Source organism: Caloenas nicobarica, chromosome 26 (assembly GCF_036013445.1).
Source record: "Caloenas nicobarica isolate bCalNic1 chromosome 26, bCalNic1.hap1, whole genome shotgun sequence".
Classification (NCBI taxonomy): Eukaryota; Metazoa; Chordata; class Aves; order Columbiformes; family Columbidae; genus Caloenas; species Caloenas nicobarica.
The window spans coordinates 5,681,967-5,705,547 of NC_088270.1; the positions used below are offsets into that span (position 1 = coordinate 5,681,967).

At 56.8% G+C, this 23,581-nt stretch overlaps 1 protein-coding gene across 1 annotated transcript; it reads right to left on the reverse strand.

Moving 5' to 3' along the window:
* Positions 1 to 22,784, reverse strand: TECTA (tectorin alpha). The gene is made up of 23 exons (XM_065652046.1): positions 22,721 to 22,784; positions 20,054 to 20,187; positions 18,833 to 19,120; positions 16,703 to 16,840; positions 15,957 to 16,122; positions 13,548 to 13,960; positions 12,021 to 12,591; positions 10,549 to 11,141; positions 9,811 to 10,384; positions 8,684 to 9,294; positions 7,803 to 8,364; positions 6,614 to 6,813; positions 5,490 to 5,873; positions 4,575 to 4,861; positions 4,209 to 4,489; positions 3,937 to 4,047; positions 3,425 to 3,627; positions 3,054 to 3,217; positions 2,690 to 2,938; positions 1,832 to 1,994; positions 1,425 to 1,512; positions 796 to 912; positions 1 to 355 (listed from the first exon to the last, which is right to left on the reverse strand). The coding sequence occupies exons 1-23, from the start codon at positions 22,782 to 22,784 to the stop codon at positions 255 to 257; spliced, it is 6,462 nt and encodes a 2,153-aa protein (XP_065508118.1). The 3' UTR covers positions 1 to 254.
* Between the last annotated feature and the right edge of the window lie 797 nt (positions 22,785 to 23,581).

The window sequence follows — 23,581 nt, forward strand, 5'->3', positions numbered from 1 at the left end:
TTGATGCCAGAAACCTGCAAAAAAACCCCCAAGTCCTGCTACGATGCTGCCAAACGTGTGGCGCTGCCTTGCTGTCACAGTGACTGCCACATTCCGGGTCCATGTCAGATTTCGCTCCAGGTTTAGTCCCTCTCTTGCCTCCATGCCACGGGACGGGTTGGTGGCAGCCTGGCCGCTGCGGGGATGCTGTCTCCTACCCTACAAAGACGCTGGCTGACGTGAGAACAGTCCTTGGCCGGGCGGCGGAGCGGCGCCTACGAGGTCGGTTCCTGCGGAGCTGTGCGCAGCCACAGCCACAGCTGGGCCGCCAACAGAAGGGTCGCCGGGGCGCGGTGCTCCCCTGAAGAGCTGGAGGCTGCTGACACAGAAACAGGACAAATGTGAGCTGGGGTACCTCCCTCCTCCTGGATGCCCTGCATGCCCTGTGAGCTGCACCCAACCGGCATCCTCCCGAGCACCCCGTCTCGTCACCACGCTCTGCCTCCCACAGTCCCCTTAGTTGGTATATCGGATCCTGGCCTCTGCTCTGCCCCTGTTCCACACCACGCTGTACACTGGCATTACACTGCCGGCTCTACAAAGTCTCAGTCTTTGCAGCTCTCAGACTTTATGCTGCCAGGTACCTCCATCCCCTGGGAACAGTGGGCACCTGGTTCCCTGCCCTCCACCTGTGCGGCACACCACATATTCCAGCTGTATTCGCTGCACCTCTCACCACCATGACCCTTCGGCTCGGGCACAGAAGCTCCCCAGTACATTCGCCCCTGCTCCTCCCGCACCGATCCCGGTACTTGCCCCTGCAGCTCTTGCCGTCCCCTTGCAGCGTCCCCGTCACGCAGCTGCACAGCGGCCCGTCCGCCCGACTCGTGCAGATCTGCTCGCATCCTCCGTTGTCCTCGCACCAGTCCGATCCTGAGCACCGAGAGCAGAGGGGGATGCGTGAGCAATGCTCACAGACCGTCACACCCTGGCCCTTGGCTGCCTCAAACCCACATTCCCCACTACAACAAGGGAGCCCAAGGGAGCAACACCCTTTGCTTTCCCAGTGTGCCCTCACATCACACACAGCAGGGCCACAAAGCTACGACCCCACTCGGCTCCCATCATCCCCCACAACCCCACAGCTGTACCTCATCTGATGCTCACAGGGGCCTCTTGGGAACTCCAAACCCCTGTGCCCCCAGCAAGGCGGACCCCACCACGAGCCACACCTGCCAGCACCCACACAGCCTCTGCCCTCTGCAGAAACCCCTTGAGCGCTGTCTTGCACTTTTCCCAAATCCTGCTCAAAGGACCAGCCTCTCCCCGCAAGACACACACGCTCCCTCAGCCCGGGATCCTGCTGTGCCCCATGGCACATCGCTGGCCTTGAACCAGATAGCAAACAAACCCCTGCAGCTTTCCTGGGGGTCACAAACACTTACGCTTCCTTCTAATAGGCCCCACCGAGATGATCTGCTCCTTGGCCTCCTCGGCAAACGCGCTGGCCATCCTCGTGTGCTGAGGGCAGTTCTACACAGGGATAAATACCACCAATGTCACTCCGAGCCCCTGCGCCTGGGGACACCCCCACACCCCTCTGGCCGACCTGGCTCCCAGTAGCACCCCCAGCTAACACCCCTCTGCAACCAGGCTCCGAGAACACAGGTCCTGAGGTGTCCTACCGGCAGCAGGGCTCTCCTCCCAAAACCTTAATGACACGCCGCCCTCCCAACTCCTCCCTGGGGCTACACCTCTGGCCGCCTCTCTGGCGCCGGGTCGGCCAGGTGGGCTGCGCTCTGCCAGAGCCCTGTGAAGCAAATCCACGACCCACAACGCTTGCCCCACTTACTATTTTGCAGGAGTATTTCTCCGAATCGCAGAGGGACACGGCACAATGCAGGTGAACTTCATCGTAATCCCCGATGAACTTGAAGACGGTGACGTGGAAGCGACACGTCAAGGACACCCCGTTCTCCTCTATGCCAATGGTGTTGTCCTTCATGTTTTGGCACCTGAACAAGGCGGCGAGGCTCAGCCCAGCTCTCCTGCGACCGGGACCCCTCCTCGAGGGATGCCGCTCGCCCCTTGCCCCACGTCCCCACGATAGCATGTCCTGTCTCTAAAGCTTGTTCTCTGGCACGTTGCAGGTGTCCAAAGACACCTCCGCCACGATCCACATCCCCCCATCACAGAAACACCGAATGACAGAACGTCAGGGATTGGAAGGGACCTCGGAAGCTCACCCAGTGCAATCCCCCCGCCGGAGCAGGAACACCCAGCTGAGGTTACACAGGAAGGTGTCCAGGCGGGTTGGAATGTCTGCAGAGAAGGAGACTCCACAACCTCCCTGGGCAGCCTGGGCCAGGCTCTGGCACCCTCACCATCAAGAAGTTTCTTCTCCTCTTTCACTGGAACCTCCTGTGTTCCAGTTTGCACCCATTGCCCCTTGTCCTGCCATTGGTTGTCACAGTCACCCCAACGCCCACTGCATCGACAACACCGGGAAGGCTGCAGCTCTCCAGCTAACTGAAAAAACTCCTCCACTAACAACGTGAGCTTCACTGTTCCCCTCCCTGTCCAGATCTCCACCAGCCATCTCACACACTGAAAGGTCCCCCGCTCCGACTGACGCTACCGCTCCTTTGAACACCCTCCCCAACAGACGTGACCAAAAACGTGCCGAGTCGTCCGGACCGCGGTCGCTCACCCTCCCTCGATGATGAAGTAGCGCAGCTTGTCATTGCTGTCCCGAGAGGGGGTTGCGTAGCATTTGTTCAGCATCAGGATCAAGTGGTTGGAATCGGCCCCGACGACGAACACCCCCACGTAGAGCACGTCCCGGGTGGTGAGCACCACCTCGCCCTGCCGATAAGGGTGCTTGTAGGAGGAGTTTTTGTACAGGGCCATCTTAGTTGTGAAGCTCCCTTCCTGTGTTGGCACCGTCAGGTTAATCACGCTAACGAGGACAACAAAAATACAAGCTCGGACAGAGGAAAGGATACAAACCCCCGAGTCAGCCACGTCGCTTCGGACCCTCGTCACCTCGCCGTGTGGCTCATCCTGGCTCCTACCTGAGCATCGGCCGCACCACCGAATCCAGGGAGATCTTGATGTCCAGCTCGTAGGCGCAGGAAAACTCCACATTGATGGTCCGATCACGGGTGATAATGTTGCCTGTGTTGTTCGCACTCTCGATCCACACTGTGTTCTTGTACACTATATGTGTGCTGTTCGACTGCCAAAGGAACACGGGGCTTCGCTCGAGACGGGCCGTCTCTGCTCCCCTGCTCCTAACCAACACCTTGGCCCCTAAAAAAGCCACATGATGCCACAACGGGTACGCTATGGCAGGATTAGGAACAGCTCACATGAATGAGAAGATCCCCAGGATGAACAGGCTGGCCTCCACTCCCAGCCCTGTGTGCCCCGTGCCCTGGCTCACCTGCACCAGATTGCCGCAGTTGCCCTTGGTGTTGTTGATCTGGAAGGAGATGAAGTCCTCCCCTTCGATGCCGGGGCAGTGGCGGTCGTTAACGCGCACCCCCTCGCGCTCGAAGCCCAACTGGAACAGCTTGCACTTGGAGATGGACACTTCCATTTGGGCGGCTTTGCAGGTCACCTCCGCATCAATGATGTCTTGGGTGGCTACAGGAGAAGACAAGACAGCTTCCAATCGACAAAATGGAAACACTAGCCCAGGCCTCCAGCCTCCCCACCAACAGAAACAGAACGCGACCGTCTCCTGCGGCGCACCCTGCCCATCTGCCCTCCCTGCTGCTCAAGGTGCTCCTGATGCGCAGAAGCTCATAATGTGCTTCTCCAGAAAAACTGCTCCATAAAACCTGACCACGCTCTCGCAACTGTGTCTCAGCAGAGGTCCCAGCCCTCGGCACCTCCCTTCCCACTGCCCCAGCAGAACAATGGTCCCTCGTGCACCGACCCCGGAGGACTCACTGTTGCCGTAGGGCGGGGGCTCGATGCAGCCGCACAGCTCCCCGCCGTTGTCCAGCTCGCAGCTGCGGTTGGGGCAGTCGGCACCCACGCAGGGATCTTCCACCACTCCTGCTAAAAAGCACAAGATGGAGCGCAAACACGATCGTTACCTTCAGACCGCGGGGAGGGCGCGTCCGACCGCCGCGTGCCACCCCCGCGGTTCCCTCTCCCGCCCGTTGAGGTGCCGGCGACGCGTAGCTCCCCCCATCCATGACAGCCCCCGGCTCTCTTACAGCAATTCTCCTTCTCGATCCACTCGGTGCCCAGGATGCCGAAGGTGCGACAAGCCTCGCCGTAGGCGGCCAGCGAGCCGCACAGCTGGACCTTTTTGTGGTTGTAGCAGCCATCCAGAAAGCAGGACTCGTAAAAGGGCAAGGGGTCCAGGAGGCCGTAGCAGGGCTGGAAGAAGCCTTTCATGTCCGTCAGCTTCAGGCAGTAGCTGTCGCTCTGCAGCTCCTGGATCTGGACGTTGTCGCAGGAGGCGGCGTACTGCGAGTACTGCAGCTCGTTGCAGCTGTGGGCACCGGACACGTCACGGGGGCTCCCGTGGCGGCCGGTCCCGCTCCCGCCTGGCGGGGAAGGGCCATCCGACTGCTCACCTCTTCTGCATGCCGTTGGTCTTCCAGCTCTGCGCCAGCACCACGCTGCTGACCGCCGGCTTCCCCCGCAGCGTCGCGTAGTCGTCCGTCCGGTCGCCGTTGAAGTTGCCGCAGAGGCCGCACACCTTGTTCTGCAGCCGCTCCCCGATGGTGATTTTGATGACGTTGAAGCCGTTGTAGCGGATCTGGATGTCGGGGCTGGAGTCGATGACCAGGAAGCCCTCCTGGCTGAAGATCTTCGTGGAAAGCCCCGTGACAAAGGGGATGCTCACCTGGCTGCCGTTCACCTGGTTCGGGAGAGGACACGAGGCTGACATCCCTCCCGTCCCCTCTGCTTTATGCGTGCGAGTGTGAGCTGACCCCAAACATGTCCGAGACTACCTCCTACCGTCCTAGCCGTGAAAACACACAGCTTTGTCTTTGGCAGGGGCTGCCACATCCCCCTGCTTTCTCCAGCCTGACAAATAGCTCTGAGCGGACCAACTCCCTTACATGCTCATGCAAGGCTGCGCTGCAAAGGGAACTTAGGAGCCTGGGACTCGTTGCTCACCAGAAAAGGGCACAGACAGTGCCCTGTAGAGGCCAAGTGACACCACAGTGACAGCCAGCCCTCCGTACCCCTCTGTCCGACAACACAGCTTCACCCGCAGCACTGAGAGGTGGATGGGTACGCAACAACAAACTCCCAGACTGCAGACGGCCTTGCCTCCTGCCAGCCCTGTTGTCCCGGCTGGCATCTCTCCGCACAGCCCAACAGACGACAGCCACATCCTTCACCCACAGAGCTGCCTCGACCGGGACGCGAAGCTACCGATGGAACCTTCCGGGGTCCTCGCGGGGATCGTCAAGCGCCATCCTCTTCTGGTCCCCTGCCACCCGTCCCCGCTTCAGAGGATGCCCCTGACAAGACCTTACCTTGACGGTATTCCTGTCACTGATGAGGATCTGCTCCTCGTTGATGTAGAAGTACACGGGGGAGATGATGGTGAGGTTGGGTGAGGACCACTTGTCGAAGTTGATGATGAGCTGGAAGGAGAAGTCGGGCAGCTTCTGGCAGATGGTGGAGAGGACGAAGGCGCAGTTGGCGGGGAAGCGGAGGAAGGCCCCGTCGAAGGTGCGGAAGACGCCGCCGCCCGCCGCCAGGCAGAAGGAGCTCCTGGTGCTGAAGCAGCCGCGGACGCCGTTGCGCAGGGCGCACTCCTCGTCCGACTTGCAGTGCCGCGGGTCGCACTGGATGAGGTTGCGTCGGAAGCAGCGGCACCGGCGGGTGCAGTCCCCGTTCCAGAAGAGCTGCTTGGGCTGAAAAAGGGACCTGTCACCAGCTGGCAGGACCGAGGACCCCAGCCCTACCCTTCGAGGATGCTCGGGCCGAGGTTTGTGCCCCTCTCCCACACGGCTCACAAGACCACAGGCCATCAAATTGAGGCTTCTTTGCTCCGTCTTTGCCAGCCTTCCTCAGACCACAGCTCTGAAAGAGCAGCTGTGCAAAACCCTCAGGCTGCAAACAAGACTGGCACAGCAGAAGTACCCCGATGTTTAAGCCAGCTGATCCGAGTGCACGCTGGAAGACAGATCAGAGCTCGACCCGGCCCCAGCAGGAGCGACAGTAAAATGCTCTGCGGCTCAGAGGAGGACTTGGGAGATGCAGGACAGCTTGGCCCCAGCAAACACCAGCACACATCCCACAGGCCGCGGCCGGGGCTTTGCTACAGACCCCGCTTCCCCTCGATGAACGTCTGCCTGCTCTGCCCCTTGTTCCCTGCCCTCTCTTGCTTAGTGCAAAAACACAGAATTCAGAGCAATCTCTGAGCGCGGCCGCGGCTGGCAGACACGTACTATGCTGATGAAGGAGAGGACCTGTGCCTTTAGGCTCTGCAGTGCGCTGTCTCTGTCTGAGACCAGGACCCTGGCAAACAGACCCGGCACCACACCCGGTACCTGCCTGGCCTGACCATCCTTCCTGTTCAGAGCATGAAATGCTGCGGAAGAATATCAGAAAAAGCACGAGAAACGCCAAGAGAAGGGCAAGAGTGACTCACCTCGTAGTATTTGCCGTCGGAGTAGCAGCCGCAGTTGTGCGGGAGGATGCAGCTCTTGCCGTTGAGGACGTACCCGGGGTCGCACTGGCATCCCTCCACGCAGTAGTGGCTGCAGTCGCTCTTGAGGCGGATGGCGGCGCACCGGGGCTGGCACAGCGACACGCAGCTCTCGTAGTGGCTGTTGGGGGGACAGCTGATGGCTGCAACATCACCGGGGGACAAAACAGATGCTGATGAGCTCCCCGGACAAAACTGACCCTGGGGCCATAATCCCTGCTGCTACTGTCCCTGCTGATGTGGTTAACATGGACGGTGCTGTCCAGAGAGGGACCCGGAGCTCGTGGCCTTTGTCCCTCCATCCTACACCTCTTACCAGCTGCCTACTCCAAGCTGAGCCACACTTCTCCATTACTTCCCACTGTCTCTGAGCTCCTGGACACCAGTTTCCCCAGAACCTTTTCCTTGTGCTCCCCGCTCTCCTGCAAACAGGCCTCCTCGCTGACACCACATTAACATGTCCCTCCGGGAGCAATGCCCATGCTGGCCGTGGGGCCTTTCGGGCAGCGTACAGAGTCTCTGCGCCATCTGTGTGGGGACACGTTTCGGGGGACGTGTTTTGGCTTGGCCGTTGGAGCGCAAAGCCTGTGAGAGCCGCTGTCCATGCACGCACGGGCCGATTTTCTTGGCACCCCAACAGGGACCATTTCGGACCCGGCGTGTGTAGTGCCGGTTGGTGGCCTTGCCACCACGGGCCCACGAGAGCGGTGCCTTCTGAGCCACCGGTTTGCTTGTTAGAAGGATGAACGACATAAATTTAATTTTCAGTCTTGTTAGCAAGGACAATTACTTCCCTTCTGATTTGCCAGATAGATTGGCTGCCAGAGAGGCTCACGGCCCCCATCCTCGGCAGCCTAATTGAACATCGCATCGTAACCTTATTGACGAGAGCGTGCGGCTTCATTAAACCAAACACACATACTCCTGGCTTGGAAACCGACTAATACAATTCCTGACGAACAACAGAGGGATGGCTGAGACCTTCGGAACTGGAGGCTTCCCCGTTTCCATCCCTGCTCCCGCTCTACCACACGCAGCTCATCACAACTCCACAAGAACGTGGCTGCCTAGACCCGATCCCACAACCCCACACCTCTAGGGAAGAAGAACCCGGAGACAGGGTGGCGCTTACAACATGACGTGAAGTTTCTCCAGCCGGTAATGGCGATGCCCTGCGTTTGGCACGTGCTGGCGTAATTCTGCAGCCAGCTGCAGGCCGTCTGCATGGCTCCCCCGTCAACGCACGTGTCAAAGAGGCAGTTCTTGTAGAAGAAGCCAGGGCTGATCTTGCTGTGGCACTTGGCAAAGACGCCGCTTTGGCTTGGGATGAGGCTGCAGAGCTGCTGGGGTTTCCAGAAGCCTTCCACCTTCCCGCAGGCGGGGCAGCGGTCGCCGCAGCCCACGCGGCAGAATGCGTCTCGCTTCGCCCAGCTCTGCACAAAGTCGGCGACGGTGGCGGCCGGTGCGCCGCCCGCGGCTACCAGGTCGTCCTCGGGGTTGCCATTGTAGCGGCCGCAGAGGCCGTAAGTCAGGTTCTGGAAGCTGCGCGGGACAGTGACCAAGAGGAAGGTCTTCCAGTCGTACACCACCTTCAGTCCAAAGTCCGTCTCAACCACGATGTGAAAGCCGAAGGCAAAGATGTTCACTTTGCCCTGGCCCAGCTTCAGAGGCAGATACAGGCGTTCGTCGTTGACCTGCGGAGAAGAAAACAAGGCGCGTCATGAGTGGGAATGATGCTCGGAGCTGCCATGGGAGGACGTGAAGGAGGGCGGCTGGGTGCTCCGGGAGCACGGCCGCAGCGGCCTCACCTCTGCGTCCAAAACAAGGCAGCCAAATTGGAAGCCCTCTCCAAAGCTGTGCCTGGCAGCACGCTGGGGACAAACCTCAGCGCACGCCCTTCCCTACCCCCGGAAAGCCTTGGAAGCCGTAAGGCCTCGTGCCTCAGGAATCGCTCCATGGTTTGGAAACCACAATAGGGAGAAATAACCCCTGCCCTCATGGTCCCGCACTCACCAGCACAGTATATTTGTAGGCACGGTGGATGACGATGTTGTAATTGAAGACCTCCACTTCGACTTGCTTGATCCACAGAGCCAGAGAGGTGTCCCGATCCTCATTCTTGGCTGTGACGGTGAACGCAGGGAAAGTGTCCGAGCGTTCCACCCTCGGCCGGGAGATCGTGGTGCACAGCACCAACGCACAGCTGCTCTGGAAGTCAAAAGAGTAGCCGTCAAAAGTCAGGTAGTGTCCATAACCAGAGACGATGCAGGAGGCATCGGTGCGGACATGGCAGTAGTAGAGGCCGTTCTCCTCCAAGCAGTACTCGTCATCCTTGCAGGAGATGTTCTCGCAGTACACGCTGTTGTCGGAGCCGTTGCAGTAGCAGAGGAAGTGGCAGGAGATGTCCATCCAAAAGGTCTGGTTGGTGGCCAGCTGGCGCCCCTCGAAATTGCAGCCGCACTCACCGCGGGGAATGCAGCGGGTGCCGCGGAGGGCGAAGCCCTCGTCGCACTGGCAGCCCTCGGCACAGGTGTCTGTGCAGACCGGGCCCGTGGCCAGGGTCTCGCAGGTCTCCACGCAGGTCATGCACTCCTCGAAATGGCTGTTCTCCGGGCAGGCGAGAGCTGCGGAGCCGACAGACATGGAGCGTGAGTTCCCAGCTCTGGCGGCCCCATGGCAGTGCAGGGTGAGGGAACCGGCAAGAGGTGGGAACAGGGTGAGTGGCGACCAACTCGGGGGAAAAAAAGGCAAGAGGGAAAACAGTCCCAGCATCCTGCCAGCCACCGGCTCTTTCTATCTCTTTTGCAACCCCGTCTCCTCTCGGCCATCGCCCTCATCACATCACAGCCCTGTCCAGACATTTGCTGAGCAACACCCGTGCCTGCTGTTTTATAGGCAACAAGGCCAAGGCTCCTGAATGATGCCTCCCTCAAACCTTCACGTTATAGACAACGGCTGCCCGCCAGAGACGAGGGAGAAGCGGGTGGAAAGAGAGGCTGCGCTTTTTAGCATCCTGTAAGAAAAGCAGCTCTACCTCTGCACACTGGCAAGCTCGTGATGAAAAACACTCTGCCTGAGGTCGGCGGGGTCTACATCCCCTTCTGCCCGCCCCACGGACTTAAAAGCTTTGGTGGACTCACGGCAAAAACTGTGGCTCCTCCACTGACCGACATCCACCTCAGCGTTCTTGCAGGCGCTGGCGTAGCGTGCCACCGAGTCGCAGAGCTCCGAGCGGTTGCCCCCGCTCTGGCAGAGGCGGAAAAGGCACGTCCTGTAGTAGGCGGAGACGTTGACCACGCTGTGGCACTCCAGGAAAGAGCTGTTGGTGGGGTCGTTGATGATGCCGCAGTTGGAGCGGCTCCTGTAGGACTTGAGCAGCTCCGAGTCGTTGTTGCAAGCCTTGAGGAGGTCCCCGCACTCCCCGTTGCAGATCTCGTCGAACGTGGTCCAGCTCTCCAGGAAGAGCTCCAGGTTGTCCGTGCACTTGCCCTTGGGCAGGCAGAATTCATCGCCGGCGTTGTCATCGAAGAAGCCGCACAAGCCCCCGGTGCAGTTGAAGTAGGTGGTGGAAAGGCGGATCTCCAGGAGGCCTGAATCGTAGTAGGCGATAGCCAGGAGCCCCTCAGACTCCATCACAGTGCTGTTGTCGCTACGGTAGATTTCCAGGTGGCCAGAAGGATGGAAATAGGGCAGCTCCACATCGTAACCGTTCACCTACAAGTAGCAAGTGGATTGAGATGCGTCAGGGAGGGTGACGTGACTTTGCACAGCCATTCCTGTCTGCTGCTCACGCCACACTGGGAATGCTAAATGCTTGCTGACCCACACCCCACCCTCCGAGGCCCCGGGGTGCGCCGTCCGGACATCGCCAGCTTTACCTTAATCTCCGAGAGGCTGGTGCCTCCGATCTTCACCTCTTGGCCGACCGCCTGGATCCGCACGACGCGGGGCCCGTCGGGCGCTGATCCGGCCTTCTTTTGGCTGATGTCCACCTCGATGAAGTCCGGTGTCTCCGGGCAGGTTTTGAGGAGTATGTAGGAGTGCTCCAGCGGATAGGGGAAGGCGACACCGTCAAACGTCCGGAGCACTTGGTTCTGCCCCACCAAACACAAGGTCTCCCGCTTGGGGTAGCAGCCCCGGTAGCCGTTCTCGATGGCGCAGACCTCTCCTTTGGGACAGCTGGTGTTGAAGCACCTGGCCTCCCCGCCGTCCTCGCACCGGCACTCCACCGTGCAGTCCGCCGCCGCCCAGAACGACTCCCCGACCGCGTAGTACCGGCCGTCCACATCACAGCCGCACTGCCGGACGGGAACGCAGCGGTCGGCGCTGAGGACGTGGCCCTGGTCGCACTCGCAGCCCTCTGCGCACGGGGAGGTGCAGGCCAGCGGGGCCGTGAGGTCCGAACACGTGGCGGGGCAGCTGCTGGCACACACCGAGTAGCGGCTGAGCTCCGGGCACCGCACGGCTGTCACTGCGGGCGCAAAGGGGAGGCAAACAACAGGAGGACGCTGTTATGGCACCGTTTGGGACCGATTACCTCTTTGCCATTGACCCACAACAGAGACACACAGAATCCCAGCATGTCAGGGACTGGAAGGGACCTCGGAAGCTCATCCAGCCCAATCCCCCCGCCGGAGCAGGAACACCCAGCTGAGGTTACACAGGAAGGTGTCCAGGCGGGTTGGAATGTCTGCAGAGAAGGAGACTCCACAACCTCCCTGGGCAGCCTGGGCCAGGCTCTGGCACCCTCACCATCAAGAAGTTTCTTCTCCTCTTTCAGTGGAACCTCCTGTGTTCCAGTTTGCACCCATTGCCCCTTGTCCTGTCACTGGCTGTCACCCAGAAGAGCCTGGCTCCATCCTCCTGACACTCCCCCTTTCCATATTGATCCCCATGAATGAGGTCACCCCTACGACCTGGGAGCCCCACGTGACAGTAGAATTGGCCCCTCCGTTTCCCTCCTACCATTTCTTTCATGCAAGCAACAACTCCTCAAAAACAGCCCCAGTGCCCTCAAGCTGCTCACAGCTATTTAATCCTGCAAGTGAGGAGGGTGGGCTGAGAAGCGTGCCATCGGTCAGTCCCTATTCCAGTCCTGCCTCCGTCGCTCATCACGCAGCCACCCATCTGCAGAGGCTCCCGCCTCGTGCCTGACTCCTGCCACCCTTTTGCTGGCACGAGAACCCGATCCCATGGAGAGAAGGGATCGATTGCCTCTTGCCCAACTCCCCCAGTCTTGAGCGAGCCCCTCCCTCGGATTTCTCCACCTTCACCTCAAGCGCTGCTGCTGGGCAGACCCCTAAAATCACGGCCCTCCTCCGGTTCCCGTCACGAGCCCGCTGACACTTACTGCATCCCGCCTGGGCGCGCCACTCTCCCACCGAGATGCCCAGGGCCTGGCACACTGCGGCGTACGCCTGGACGGCTTGGCACAGCCCGGTGCCGTTATCCCGCGCGCCGCAGAGGTCGTAGACGCAGCTGTGGACGAAGGCGGTGGGATCCACCACGGCGTTGCATTCCCACAGCGGCCCGCCGCTCTTGTTGATGAAGCCGCAGTATTCGGAGGTGAAATACAGAGACTCGGTGGCGGCGTCGCAGAGGCTGCAGTTGTACAGGCAGCCAGACCAGCATTTTCTCTCGGGATGCGGCACTCGCCAGCTCTCGCCCAGGTCCGGCGCAGATGAAGCCAACCTCCCGTCCGAGCGGAGGGTGTCGTCCTCGGGGTCTTTATTGTAATTTCCACACAGACCACACGTGGCATTGATGTACGTGCCCGGAACGGAGACGGAGGCATAATGCTGTCCGTCGTAGGTCACTAGCAGGCCAAAGTCGGTCTCCAGTGCTGTGGACAAGCCGCTTTGGTAGACTTTTATTGCACCCAGTTCGAGGGATATAGGTAGAGACACCACCAAGTCATCCACCTGCAAGAACAACACCAGATGACTGAAGTGGCATGTGACATAGCAGAGCTCTTATATGGGGATATGGAGAGGAGCCGTACAGCCCCATTACAGGGTTAGGAAATGCACAGCAGGACAGCTGCCAGTAAGCCACAGGCATTTGCCACCAGGTCTGTCACCTCTGTCCCCTTCCCCAAGGGACACGTGGGGCCCAGAAGCGCCATCCCACCCTCCCAGGGCTGTCATCACGGTCTCATTGCCACCTCAGAGGAGCCGACTCAGAAATTCACACAGAATCCCAGCATGTCAGGGACTGGAAGGGACCTCGGAAGCTCACCCAGTGCCATCCCCCCGCCGGAGCAGGAACACCCAGCTGAGGTTACACAGGAAGGTGTCCAGGCGGGTTGGAATGTCTGCAGAGAAGGAGACTCCACAACCTCCCTGGGCAGCCTGGGCCAGGCTCTGGCACCCTCACCATCAAGAAGTTTCTTCTCCTCTTTCACTGGAACCTCCTGTGCTCCAGTTTGCACCCATTGCCCCTTGTCCTGGCACTGGCTGTCACCCAGAAGAGCCTGGCTCCATCCTCCTGACACTCCCCCTTTCCACATTGATCCCCACGAATGAGCTCAGCCCTCAGTCTCCTCTTCTCCAGCTCCAGAGCCCCAGCTCCTCAGCCTTTCCTCACACGGGAGATGCTCCACTCCCTTCAGCATCTTGGTGGCTGCGCTGGACTCTCTCCAGCAGTTCCCTGTCCTGCTGGACCTGAGGGGCCCAGCACTGGACACAATATTCCAGATGTGGTCTCACCAGGGCAGAGTAGAAGGGTTTGGGGAGAACCTCTCTGGACCTACTGACCACCCCCTTCTAATCCCCCCCAGGTCCCATTGCCCTTCCTGGCCACAAGGGCCCAGCGCTGACTCATGGTCACCCTGCTGTCCCCAGGACCCCTAGTCCTTCCCTTCCAGCGGGGCTCTTACCTTTGCTTTCCCAAAGCTGCCCTTGGGGAGCACGATCTTGTGCGAGTAGACCTCCACAAAAATATCCCTCAGCCAGGAGACGGAGGAGCCGCCTCGGTTCTCATTCTTGGCCTCCACGTTGAAGTAGGGCAGCTGGGAGCCTGGCCAGCACTGCCTGGCGAGGAGGTAGGAGCAGGAACCCTGGAAGTGAAAGAGGAAGCCGTCGAAGGTGTGGTAATGCGGATCTCCGAACACCACGCAGGTGCTGCTCTCCACCGGCACGCACTGGAAGAACTTGGTCTTCAGCTCGCATGCTTCAAAGGGGCCGCAAGCCATCTCCTGGCAGAAGATCTCATTGTTGAAGTCCAGGCAGCGGCACTTGGTGGTGCAGTTGGCGCTGTCCCAGAAGATCTCCCCTTGACGGAGAAACTGTCCTAGAACGACAGAAAGGAAAAAAACCCATGCTACATCGCTATTCTAACCAGAGGAACGCGCTCTGACTGCATCGCGTCGGTCCTCGGAGGGGTCTGACGGCCACATAGTCAGGAACGCTGCCAAAGCGTCCTGCTGTGAGGTTTCTTGGCCACTTTCTTTCTGCAGACTCCCCTCAGGAGCCACTTAGCAGAGCACTACGATCACAAGCTTCATTTTCCATGTATCGTGCGTCCCCTTCGAGTCCTACCTGTGCCACAAGTCCATGGGGTGGTGCAACCACTGTCACGAATCTGGGGTCGGTGCTGCGCCATGCAGGCTGGCTTCATTAAAAGCTATTCCTTCTCTTTCGGACACCCACCACCCTAGTTCTGCTTCAGAATCACAGGACACAAGAGCCATTTATGCTGTTTTCTCAAAGGGAAAATCCACTGGTAGAGCTCACGCCTTTGGGACTCCGTTTCCAGTGCTCTTGCTGTACTTGCATCTTCTCGCAGCATTGTAGGCATCCCCATAATTCCCCCGTTCACGAAACTTTGCCGGTTGAAGAGCGACTCTGCCGGACTTGGCAGTGCTAGGTAAGGGTTGGCTTTGCTGATCTTGAAGGTCTTTTCTGGCCTAAATGATTCTATGATGCTGTCAGCGGCTCAGAAGCAAGACACTCTCGTTCGGAAAGTGCTTGTTGTAGTTATGAAACCGAAGAGCTGTTGATCAGTAACTTCCACACCACACACCAGCGAGAAGGGGAAACGATGAGTGATCGCACAGCAATAAACCGAGCAGACTTGTTACACGGCACTACTATAAAGGGAGGCAGGTTTGTCTGGCGAAAGATGTGAGAGGCAGAGAGAAGATGGGAGAAGAAGGGCAGCAAATACCCGTGAGAGATTTCCTCTCCTCCATATGGCCGCCTTTCACACTTCTTCCGCCGTGTGCGCTGCCTGAATTACCCTCTCCTAAACTTCTTGTTCTCTTCCCTGCCTCCGACAAAAAAGCTGTTTTCCACTTGCCTGCAACATGCAACATCTCCTCTTCGTGAGACCCACTTGCGAGGGCTTCCCCGTTTGCCTCCGGTGCCTCGTGCTGCATCTCCTCTCGTGGAGAGTGACCGGCCGTCCACCGCGAAATGCAAATCCAGTGGTAGGATCTCTGCACGCTGCTGTTATCTGCAAAGCCGAGGCTTTGCAAAGCCCAGCCTTTCTTCCTGGGGTTGGCAGCTGGAAGAAGCTGGGACGGTTGGACCCGAAACCTCCCCTAAGGCTGCAAGAGCCTCGGGGTCTTGTACAGCCCTAAACTAGGACATAAAGCAGCCACATGTCTCAGAGTGGTGACACCTCCGGCGTCCTTCAGCAAGTGACAAGTCTCTCTCGCTAGAAAGACTCCCAGAGCACAGCAAATGCTCCTGACAGTTTTATTTGTCAAGTGATAATGCAATAATCTCTCTGCAGCAGAGTCCCTCTGCAGTCGCTGTGTACATTTATTACTCTCTTCATATCCCCACGCTGTCAGTGACGCACGCACAGAAACCGGTACAGGGACATTTGTCCTGCTCGGAAAACCTGCTGTTCCTCCTGCAGTAACAAGGGAAATGGGACAATGCCATCAGCTTTCCCACTCCGGGGCCACAAGGAAATTGCCATCCCCAGATCCTTCCTTTTGCCACCGTCAGCATCACAGAAAAGATGCTCGGTGGCATTCTATCCCTGTGAAATACTCGAGCACCACCTGCCCTTGTCTTCAGGTTAGGGTTCTGCTTCTGGGGTGCAGAAATGGAGGCTGACAGCAACACCACCCTGAGAATTTGCTGCAAGCAGTCCTTGTGAGCCAGGTCTGGCCATCCGAGAGCGCGATGACATCCCTTCAGGTGACACAATGCCAACAGAGACATGGGGCAAACGACAGCCGACGATGGCTTCTTCACGTACACTGCTGAGGATGCTCTCCTGCTGCACTGCACCCCAAAACATGGAAAAAAAACAAAGCTATTTCCCCCCTTACCTCTCAGGCTGCAGCCATTGGCCGGATCTATTTCTCTGCCGTCTATTTTGAAAGCCCAGCGCCCGGGGACATTCACATTAGTCGTTTCTTCGATATTGACTATATCTGGGGTTCTGGAGCCCGGGATGCTAAAGAAGTTGGTGATATTTCCACCATTGAAGCCAGCCTAAAACAGAGAGAGAGCAAATTTCATTGCACATCTTTGCTATGGGAAAGCATTTCTGCACTCCTCTGACCCCACAATAACTCCTGAGCATATCTTCTTTCGTTCTAAAGTCTCATTTCAGTTATCAGGTAGTTTGGATACGAGTGTAAAGCTCAACAGGTCCTACAAGCAGTATGGATGGATATTTATACATGTACGTATGCATATATAGATAAGATTATGGGTGCTGGAATGGGACAGAAACCACCCACAGTCTTACTTAGCGCAGAGTAACTTGTCTGCCTCCCAACAAGACCGAGTGCCGAGGCGCGATCGGGCATGGCAGAGCTCCAGGGCACAGCAGACAAGGCAGCTTTAACGCCTGCAGCATTTCACACACATCAGGTAAGCAACCTCAACCCCCTCGGGCAGAGGGACGGGCTGCGGCGCTGCTGCTGACACCCCGTTTTGGGGTGCTCGTCCCACCGTGCCATGCAGTGGGCTTGCAAGGCCAGTGCTGGGAACGTCAACGGCATAAGCAAGCTGTGGGCAACCATCGGAGAGCTCCACAGGGATGGGGGTTCAGGAGCGAGAGCCTCACCTGCGCCACCACCCCGCCGAGCCCGGTCAGGGGGTCCCCTCCGCTGGCCGTCCCCGTGGTCCAGCTGATCTCGCGGTAGTTAAACAGGGCAAAAGACGACACTCCGTCGGTGATCAGGACAGCTTGGAAGGTGTTCACCTGTTGAAAACGGTGAGCGCAATCACGAGGCCAGAGCGCGTTTCTCACCCTGCCCTTCTGCCACGTTCGTCTCCGAGCCTCGGGTGAAGAGCGGCAGACGCCGCATGAGACCTGACAAACATTCGCCCTCGCTGCTGTGGCTCCGGCAGCTCCCGTCCCCACCACCAAGGAGGACAAGACAACTGTCTCTGATCCAACTTAATACCAATAGATGGCAGCATGAGAACAAGCTCATGAGGAAAAAGCAGTCGGCACAATTCGGGTTGTTATGACCTGTTATCTTCCATTACCCTACCTCAGCTTTCTTCCTCACCGCATTATCTTACCCGCTTCCCTTCCGCATTCATATCCTACAATACCGTTAACAGTGGATTACATCCAAGTCAAACACGGATATTATGCGCTTTGCTTGGCTGCCAAATCCCTCGGTACCTGCTCGATCTGCTGCTCGCGTTCTTCCTTTCGCTTGAAATGACTCTGCATTTCCAGCCCCCGAAACCCCAGATATATTCAGGCGACTGCCAGCCTGGGTCCCATTTGAGAAGGACGTGCTTTGCCAGCGCTGAGGGTGGTATAGCCCCGAGCTCTTCCCTTTTGTGGTTGCACAGAACGACAGAAAAGGCCTCTCCCCTGGAGATATCCCCTCGACCCTGCAGATCCAGCGGCAGAGGTCACCACTGGGAACTAACAGTCCATCACTGCTCTCAGCTTTTGGCATTTTTCTCTCCTTCCCGTCCTCGCCCACCCTAGACCACGCCGTGACACACGATTCCTGCCTCTGAGCAAGCAGGATTTCAGCCTGGGCAGCCTCTCTTTTTAGTTATTCCAGACCAGCCACCTTGGCTCTGCAAACTGTGCAGGAATCTACAGCCGCAGAAACACTTCTGAGCCGCTACGGCGAAGCGCGTGGATGGAATCACCTCGTGCTAGGAAGCACTAGGTCTTACCCTGCGTTACCAACAGTCCACGTGTGCTGCTGGACAAAGGGAAGACTCCAAGGGGCTGGGGGTCACTTTGCACCACTTTACATTCCCGTTTACATTTGATGACCGGTGCTGAGGTGAGCACAAACGCCTCAGGATTGAGGAGGGGACCCGTTTCTGCTCTTGCATTCTTTCCCTGGCTCTGGTTTCCACTTCACCTCCTCGGCACGCTTGCTCACCTTTTCAAAGTCTTTTCCCACCGCTGGGAGATCAGAAGGCACTAACACATAAAGACACTGTCGCTTTGATCGTGCAACAACATCTCTTCGGCGCAGCAACAAACCCTGCTCCGGTCAGGTCCCTCAGGTGGGTGGCAGGAGCTGCCGCGGTACCGGGAGGTTTAGGATGCACTTAATGAACAACAAACATCTCCCTGTTTGGTGCTGGTGGCTAAACATGCATTGAGCACCCCAGCCATCTAACGAGGCTCTCAGAAACTGCACCTGTTTGCTCGGGTGTCATTGAGAAACGGTAACTGCAGCATCCCCAAGGCCACATTCGCGGAATTGTTTACTGCAGCTTTTCTGCATTGCAATGAATTTCCTGCTTAAGTTGCATCGTGCCATTCCACGTGCTAACCCGGAGCCCCGGTCACTATTGACCGGGAAGGCTGCTCTATAACAAAATAAATTGCATTGTGTTGCAAATGTAATTCTTCAGGCAATACATGAATCTCTATATTGCTTGCTGTCTGCAAATATATATGTATGTGTGGGGTTTTTTTCTGCAAGCACTGCCAGGACTGGCAAAAAATATGCATTAAATCTCGAGCCGCTCTAACAAATGGAAAAGAGCTGAACTGTTTATCAGAGCCAGCTCCTCGAGACAGAAGCTCCTCTGTCCAAAAGAGAACTGGGGAGAGAGAAGACAAAGCAACTCACTCCGTTTTGTGCACAAAGGCCAGGACAGTTATATAAATATGTATAAATATATATATATATATATATACACGGACATATACTCAACCAACAAACACCACCCATCAAGAAGCACAGACGATCGCTCTTACCGGAGTGGTGCTGCTCCCTCCGTAGAAAGTGACTTCCTCCCAGGTGACGATGAAGATCCAGACGGCAGAGAAAGAGGACATGTCTTTGAAGTGCTTACGGACGTCTCTGGACGCTCTCCTCAGCAGCTCGGGCTCGGTGCTCTCCCGGTAGTAGATTTCCCCGCGGATGCCGTTGTGCACGTCTGCCCAGAAAGGCGCGATGAAGGCGCGTCCGTCCGCCAGAGGGAAGGCTTCTGGCGTGAACTGGCTGACCAGCGCGTTGAAGGAGATCACACCGTTGTTGTTGACCTGCACAAAGAGACCCGCGTTCACCTGAGCAAGTCGAGAGCTGCCGGTTTATCTGAAAATGTGGGGTGAGTGGCTTTTAGGCAGAAGGTGGCTTGCAATATTGACACCAGCGGACAGAGCCTGACCAGCTCTCTTCAGTCACTGATTACTTCATAACTCATGGCATTGAGTTTGACCAAGTGCATCTTTACAAAGATATATCTGATGCAATTAGAGGTGTACATGTGAAAGGAGTGACGTACAAATGGATTGAAAGAGATCTGGAACAGTATATTCTGCGTGGGGACAAAATCTACGCTGTGCTAAACCGCCTGGTGAACCACAGGAGGAAACTCTTCCTCATTCGGCAGTCAACTTCATCCCACCAGTGGTGGCCAAAGGCTGAGCGCAGGAAGCCCCAAGTGGAAGAAAACCCTGACAAGTCTGAAAAACGGGGCTCCTCCGGGACAATGCGGTCGCGGTATCCATCAGAGCGAGGTGGCACTTGGCTCAGCTGGGACGCTGGGCTTGGAGACCACCAAGAGACCTGGCTGAACGACACCGGTGGCCACATGAGAACAGCAGCAGCCTGTCCTTGTCTCGGGCACCTACATACAGGTCCAAACCGTTGCCCTTTTTTTCTGCCCTATATGTTCTTGTATCTTGTCATGTAACAGGAATAATGTTCCTTGTGTCAAGGCCTTGGCGTGGCTGCACCATTTAATCACCTACAAAGAAAATTTATTGCCTTTTATATTCTTCCCCACGAACATTAGGCCATTAAATATACCTTTGACTTTCTTAATCATAAAACCTATCAGTTCATGAAATCTAAGAACTTGTCAGGTAGGTACTAATAAATCTTGCGGTTCCTGATGACGGGGAGAGCACATTTAAAATGCAGCTGCTAATTGCAGGGAAAAGAATAAAGGGAAGGTCTGCTTCCCCACTTACATAAATGCTTCTGTACGGGGCTCCAAAAAAGATGAATGGGACGGAGATCTTGATCTCGGGAGAGCTTCCATCATCCACTTTGGGTGTTTTCGTGTCGTTCTGCCAGAATGGATACAGACTCGCCATGGCGTGAGCTGGAACGAGAGGGAGAAGAGAGTCCTCATGGCAATGTCCCACCCTCTGGGCATGGGGTTACAGCCCGAGATGTCACGACCGCTCCCACATTTCCTGGCAAAATAAGGTTTCCTGCCAGCGAATATAACGGTCTCTCCTAAAAATATTTCAGAAAGCAGTTTTGATGCGTTTCAGTAAAAGCCTGCCGCTTTCTACCAGACCAGAATCCAACAGCTTGAGTCGCAGGTGGGCACTTCTAGCCCCAGGGCATCTGTGTCCCTGCCAGATCCGACCCCAAATTTCTTGCAATTAGCTACTGCTGTGGCTCCTCGCAGAGCAAGTGGGGATTTGGCCACGTTTTCCTTCCCATCCTCCCCTCTTTGATGTAGAAAAGCAGCGCCCTGTCCTTACAACATTCAATCCTGGCCGACATGAGCCTCCGGGCTCCGAACAATCCCGGCTCTGTTCACCTGGATTCAGGCCGTGCTTTTATTTCCTAGGACGTACCCTGCGCTGCTCGGGAGCCTCCAGCCCAGGACGGCTCACCCTGCACCATCGCGGATGCAGGATGGGCTCTGGGGATGTTCCCTGCCCAAAACTGCCTGTGGGCTTCACAAGCACACCCGGTCTGACTTTCCTTGGAGAAAAGGAGACCGTGGGAAGCCTGGCCTAACCCATCCCGACTTCCCAAGACACACACGCGTGGCCCGAGTGCCCCGCCAGACATAACGGGAGGTGGCGGGTGACGGTGTCCGAGCCACAAGCCTGGTTTCACGGATGTATCCGAAGGGCCGCAGCGAAGCTCCTGGCTGCCAAGTAGGAAAATAAGTCATTTCACAGCTGTTACTCACCCGATAGCTGAGGCATAGGTAGGAGACATGGATTTTACTTCTTTCTTACACAGGACACCCAGCAAAAACTACTCAACGCCAGCACGCGTCGTGTCATCCAGCCAAGCAGCCCAGTGGGTCCCGATTGCGACTTTTGCCCCGGGGACATTTCCCACGGACGAGCTGGTGTCCTCAGCTCCCACAGGAGAAAAGAGACCCTCAGCTTTTGCCCGAGCCGTCCTCAGCCCGATGGCAACTCAGCAGCTGAATGGGGAAACATCTTCCAACTAGAGGTGCTTGAGCTGGCCGCGCGTGGTACCAGCCATGCGCATCTGCCACATCACCAAACTAGAGGCTTCTCCTGCCCATACCAGCTCTGCATGTCCTTCTTTGAATTGAAACACGACAAAGATTAATTACTCCATGAGACTAGCGAGCTGCTCCTGTGCTTTTCCACAACCGCGGCACAGACGGGGTCCCAAAGCAGGGCTGAGCCTTTGGTCGGAGCGGGTTGCCTGGGGCTTCATCCAGCCCAGATGCGAACACCACCTCTCCACAAAACAAAATACACTACGAAAAACGGGGTGCAAGCGCAGGGAGAGGCTGCTTGACATGGGCTGCAGCCCTGCGACCCAGCAGAGTCACCTCCACGTCTATCAGATGAGCACCCCAGGAGAACCTCCCTACCCAAAACCCACGACGTTTTTCTATCACTCACCAAATTTGCCCTTTACTGGATGGATGTTGGTCAGCCTGCTCAACTGTCACAACATTGTACCTTTCCTTGCTTTTTAAAAAAAAATTCCCTTGTAAGTGTAACTACTGATATGTCTTTTTCCGTAGAAGCTTGTGGTTTGACGTTAAACCAATAGCACATCAAAGAATAAAATAAGGTCATTTCTCGTGTGTTTTCCTACTTATTATTAATCTTGCTCAGATTTGGGAAAACATTGTGGTGTGAAAATATGAAGAAATGTTGACTCGTATAAAGGAATAAGAGGAAGATCTTTAAACAACCTGGTGTGCTTGTGCAATAGCATCGGTTGGGCTGCAGTCTGGGCTCTCAAACAACCTTACTTAAAAAAATGCTTTGAATTTTATAAATATTTCTGTCTCTCTTTTGCAATACTTAACATACATTGTCTGTTCTGCCGTTAACTCCCTGATGCAGATTTCCTCATAGAAACTTCGGAGGATTCTTCATTATCCGAACCTGAAATGCTGAGCCTTTGAAATGTTTCAAACTCATATTTCGTAGCAACCTCTGGAACACCTTATGTGCACACACACAGCCATATAGATGATATATGCACGCATACGTAAAACGCTCACCGCGATCAACAGCTTCTTGGCCTGCTGCCCGGCCGGCTTTGCCAGCGTTGCGTTGAGCGCGGCACGGCAGCTCCTCGGTCAGCGTCAACGACCATCGCGTCGTTGCTCTCAATGAGCCGAGACCCATTTGCACACGTTGCCGATCCATCTCCCGCAAGGAAAACCGTCGCTGGGGCAAAACCAGCACCGCAAAGGTGCGTTGATTCCCCGCTTCGTGCTCACCCTGAAATCAGCGGGCTCTGTCTCCCCATGGGAAACGGCAAGTTCACCCTGGTTCTTGTCCTTGCTCCGGCCAAGGGCTGGGTGTGTTTTCCGGGCCCTTCTGGGGTCTCCGGGCACAGCGCTGCTCCGAGGTGACCACCTTTCCAGCACCCGAGCGGGACATACTCACCCCTCTGCCGCGCGGTTATCACCACAAGGACCACCCAGGTTCCGATAAATGATCGCTTATTCATCCTACAGGAAGGAAAGAAACCCAGACACGCATCACATCGGTAGGAAACGGCATCCTCGAGCAAACCCTGGGGGACGCTGAGCTGCTGCCGACACGCGGGTGTTTCGGAGGTGAAGTCCTGCACCCGCCGCGCAGACCCAAAATGTCCACACAGACTCCGTTAAGTGGTGCGACAACACTTCCCTGGCTATAGCAGCAAATCGCCCCGCACGTATTGTCAAAGCCCGTACCCACACACAAGAGCTGCTGCTAATTTCACGCAGCGTTTCGGAAGTTGTGAATAGCCCCGGCTCTCCGCGGGCCCGTCTATTCTCCCGACGGTTCGAGAGCAATTCCCCGGTGCACTTAGCACGAGGACGGGCGCTTCTGCCTGACCTCAAGGCGAACGGCGCCGTGCCGCTCCAAACGCCGGAGCCGGTGAGCGGCTCTCGGAGTTACGGGGCTTCAGACGCTGCTTCGACTAATTCGTTGTGCTGGCTGCTCTCGCTACGATCGCTCACCGTTTCTGACGAGTGTGGAGGAAGCACAAACATTTACACAGCTGGGCAACTCCTTGCTGTACAGGAATCAATGACAGAGAGAGCAGCAGATACGGGGCTGGGAAAATGGAAGTGAAATCCTCTGCCAGCTTTAATTCCTTCTGTGCCTAATGCAATTTGTTACTCATTATTAATCCAATAGAAAATATCGCTAAAACACCTGCTTTGATTTCTCCGCCGATCTCTTCCTCTCATTACACACAGGCAGAGGTCCCAGGAAGATATTGTGTGCTCGCAGCACGCCAGAAAGGTACGTGTT

Coding starts and splice junctions, on each gene's coding strand:
- TECTA (XM_065652046.1), bottom strand. CDS start 22,784: ATGAATAAGCGATCATTTATCGGAACCTGGGTGGTCCTTGTGGTGATA. Junction 19,121..20,053: donor CCCCGTACAGAAGCATTTAT/GTAAGTGGGGAA, acceptor CTCTTTGTGCAG/GTCAACAACAACGGTGTGAT. Junction 3,218..3,424: donor ACTGCGGCAATCTGGTGCAG/GTGAGCCAGGGC, acceptor TTCCTTTGGCAG/TCGAACAGCACACATATAGT.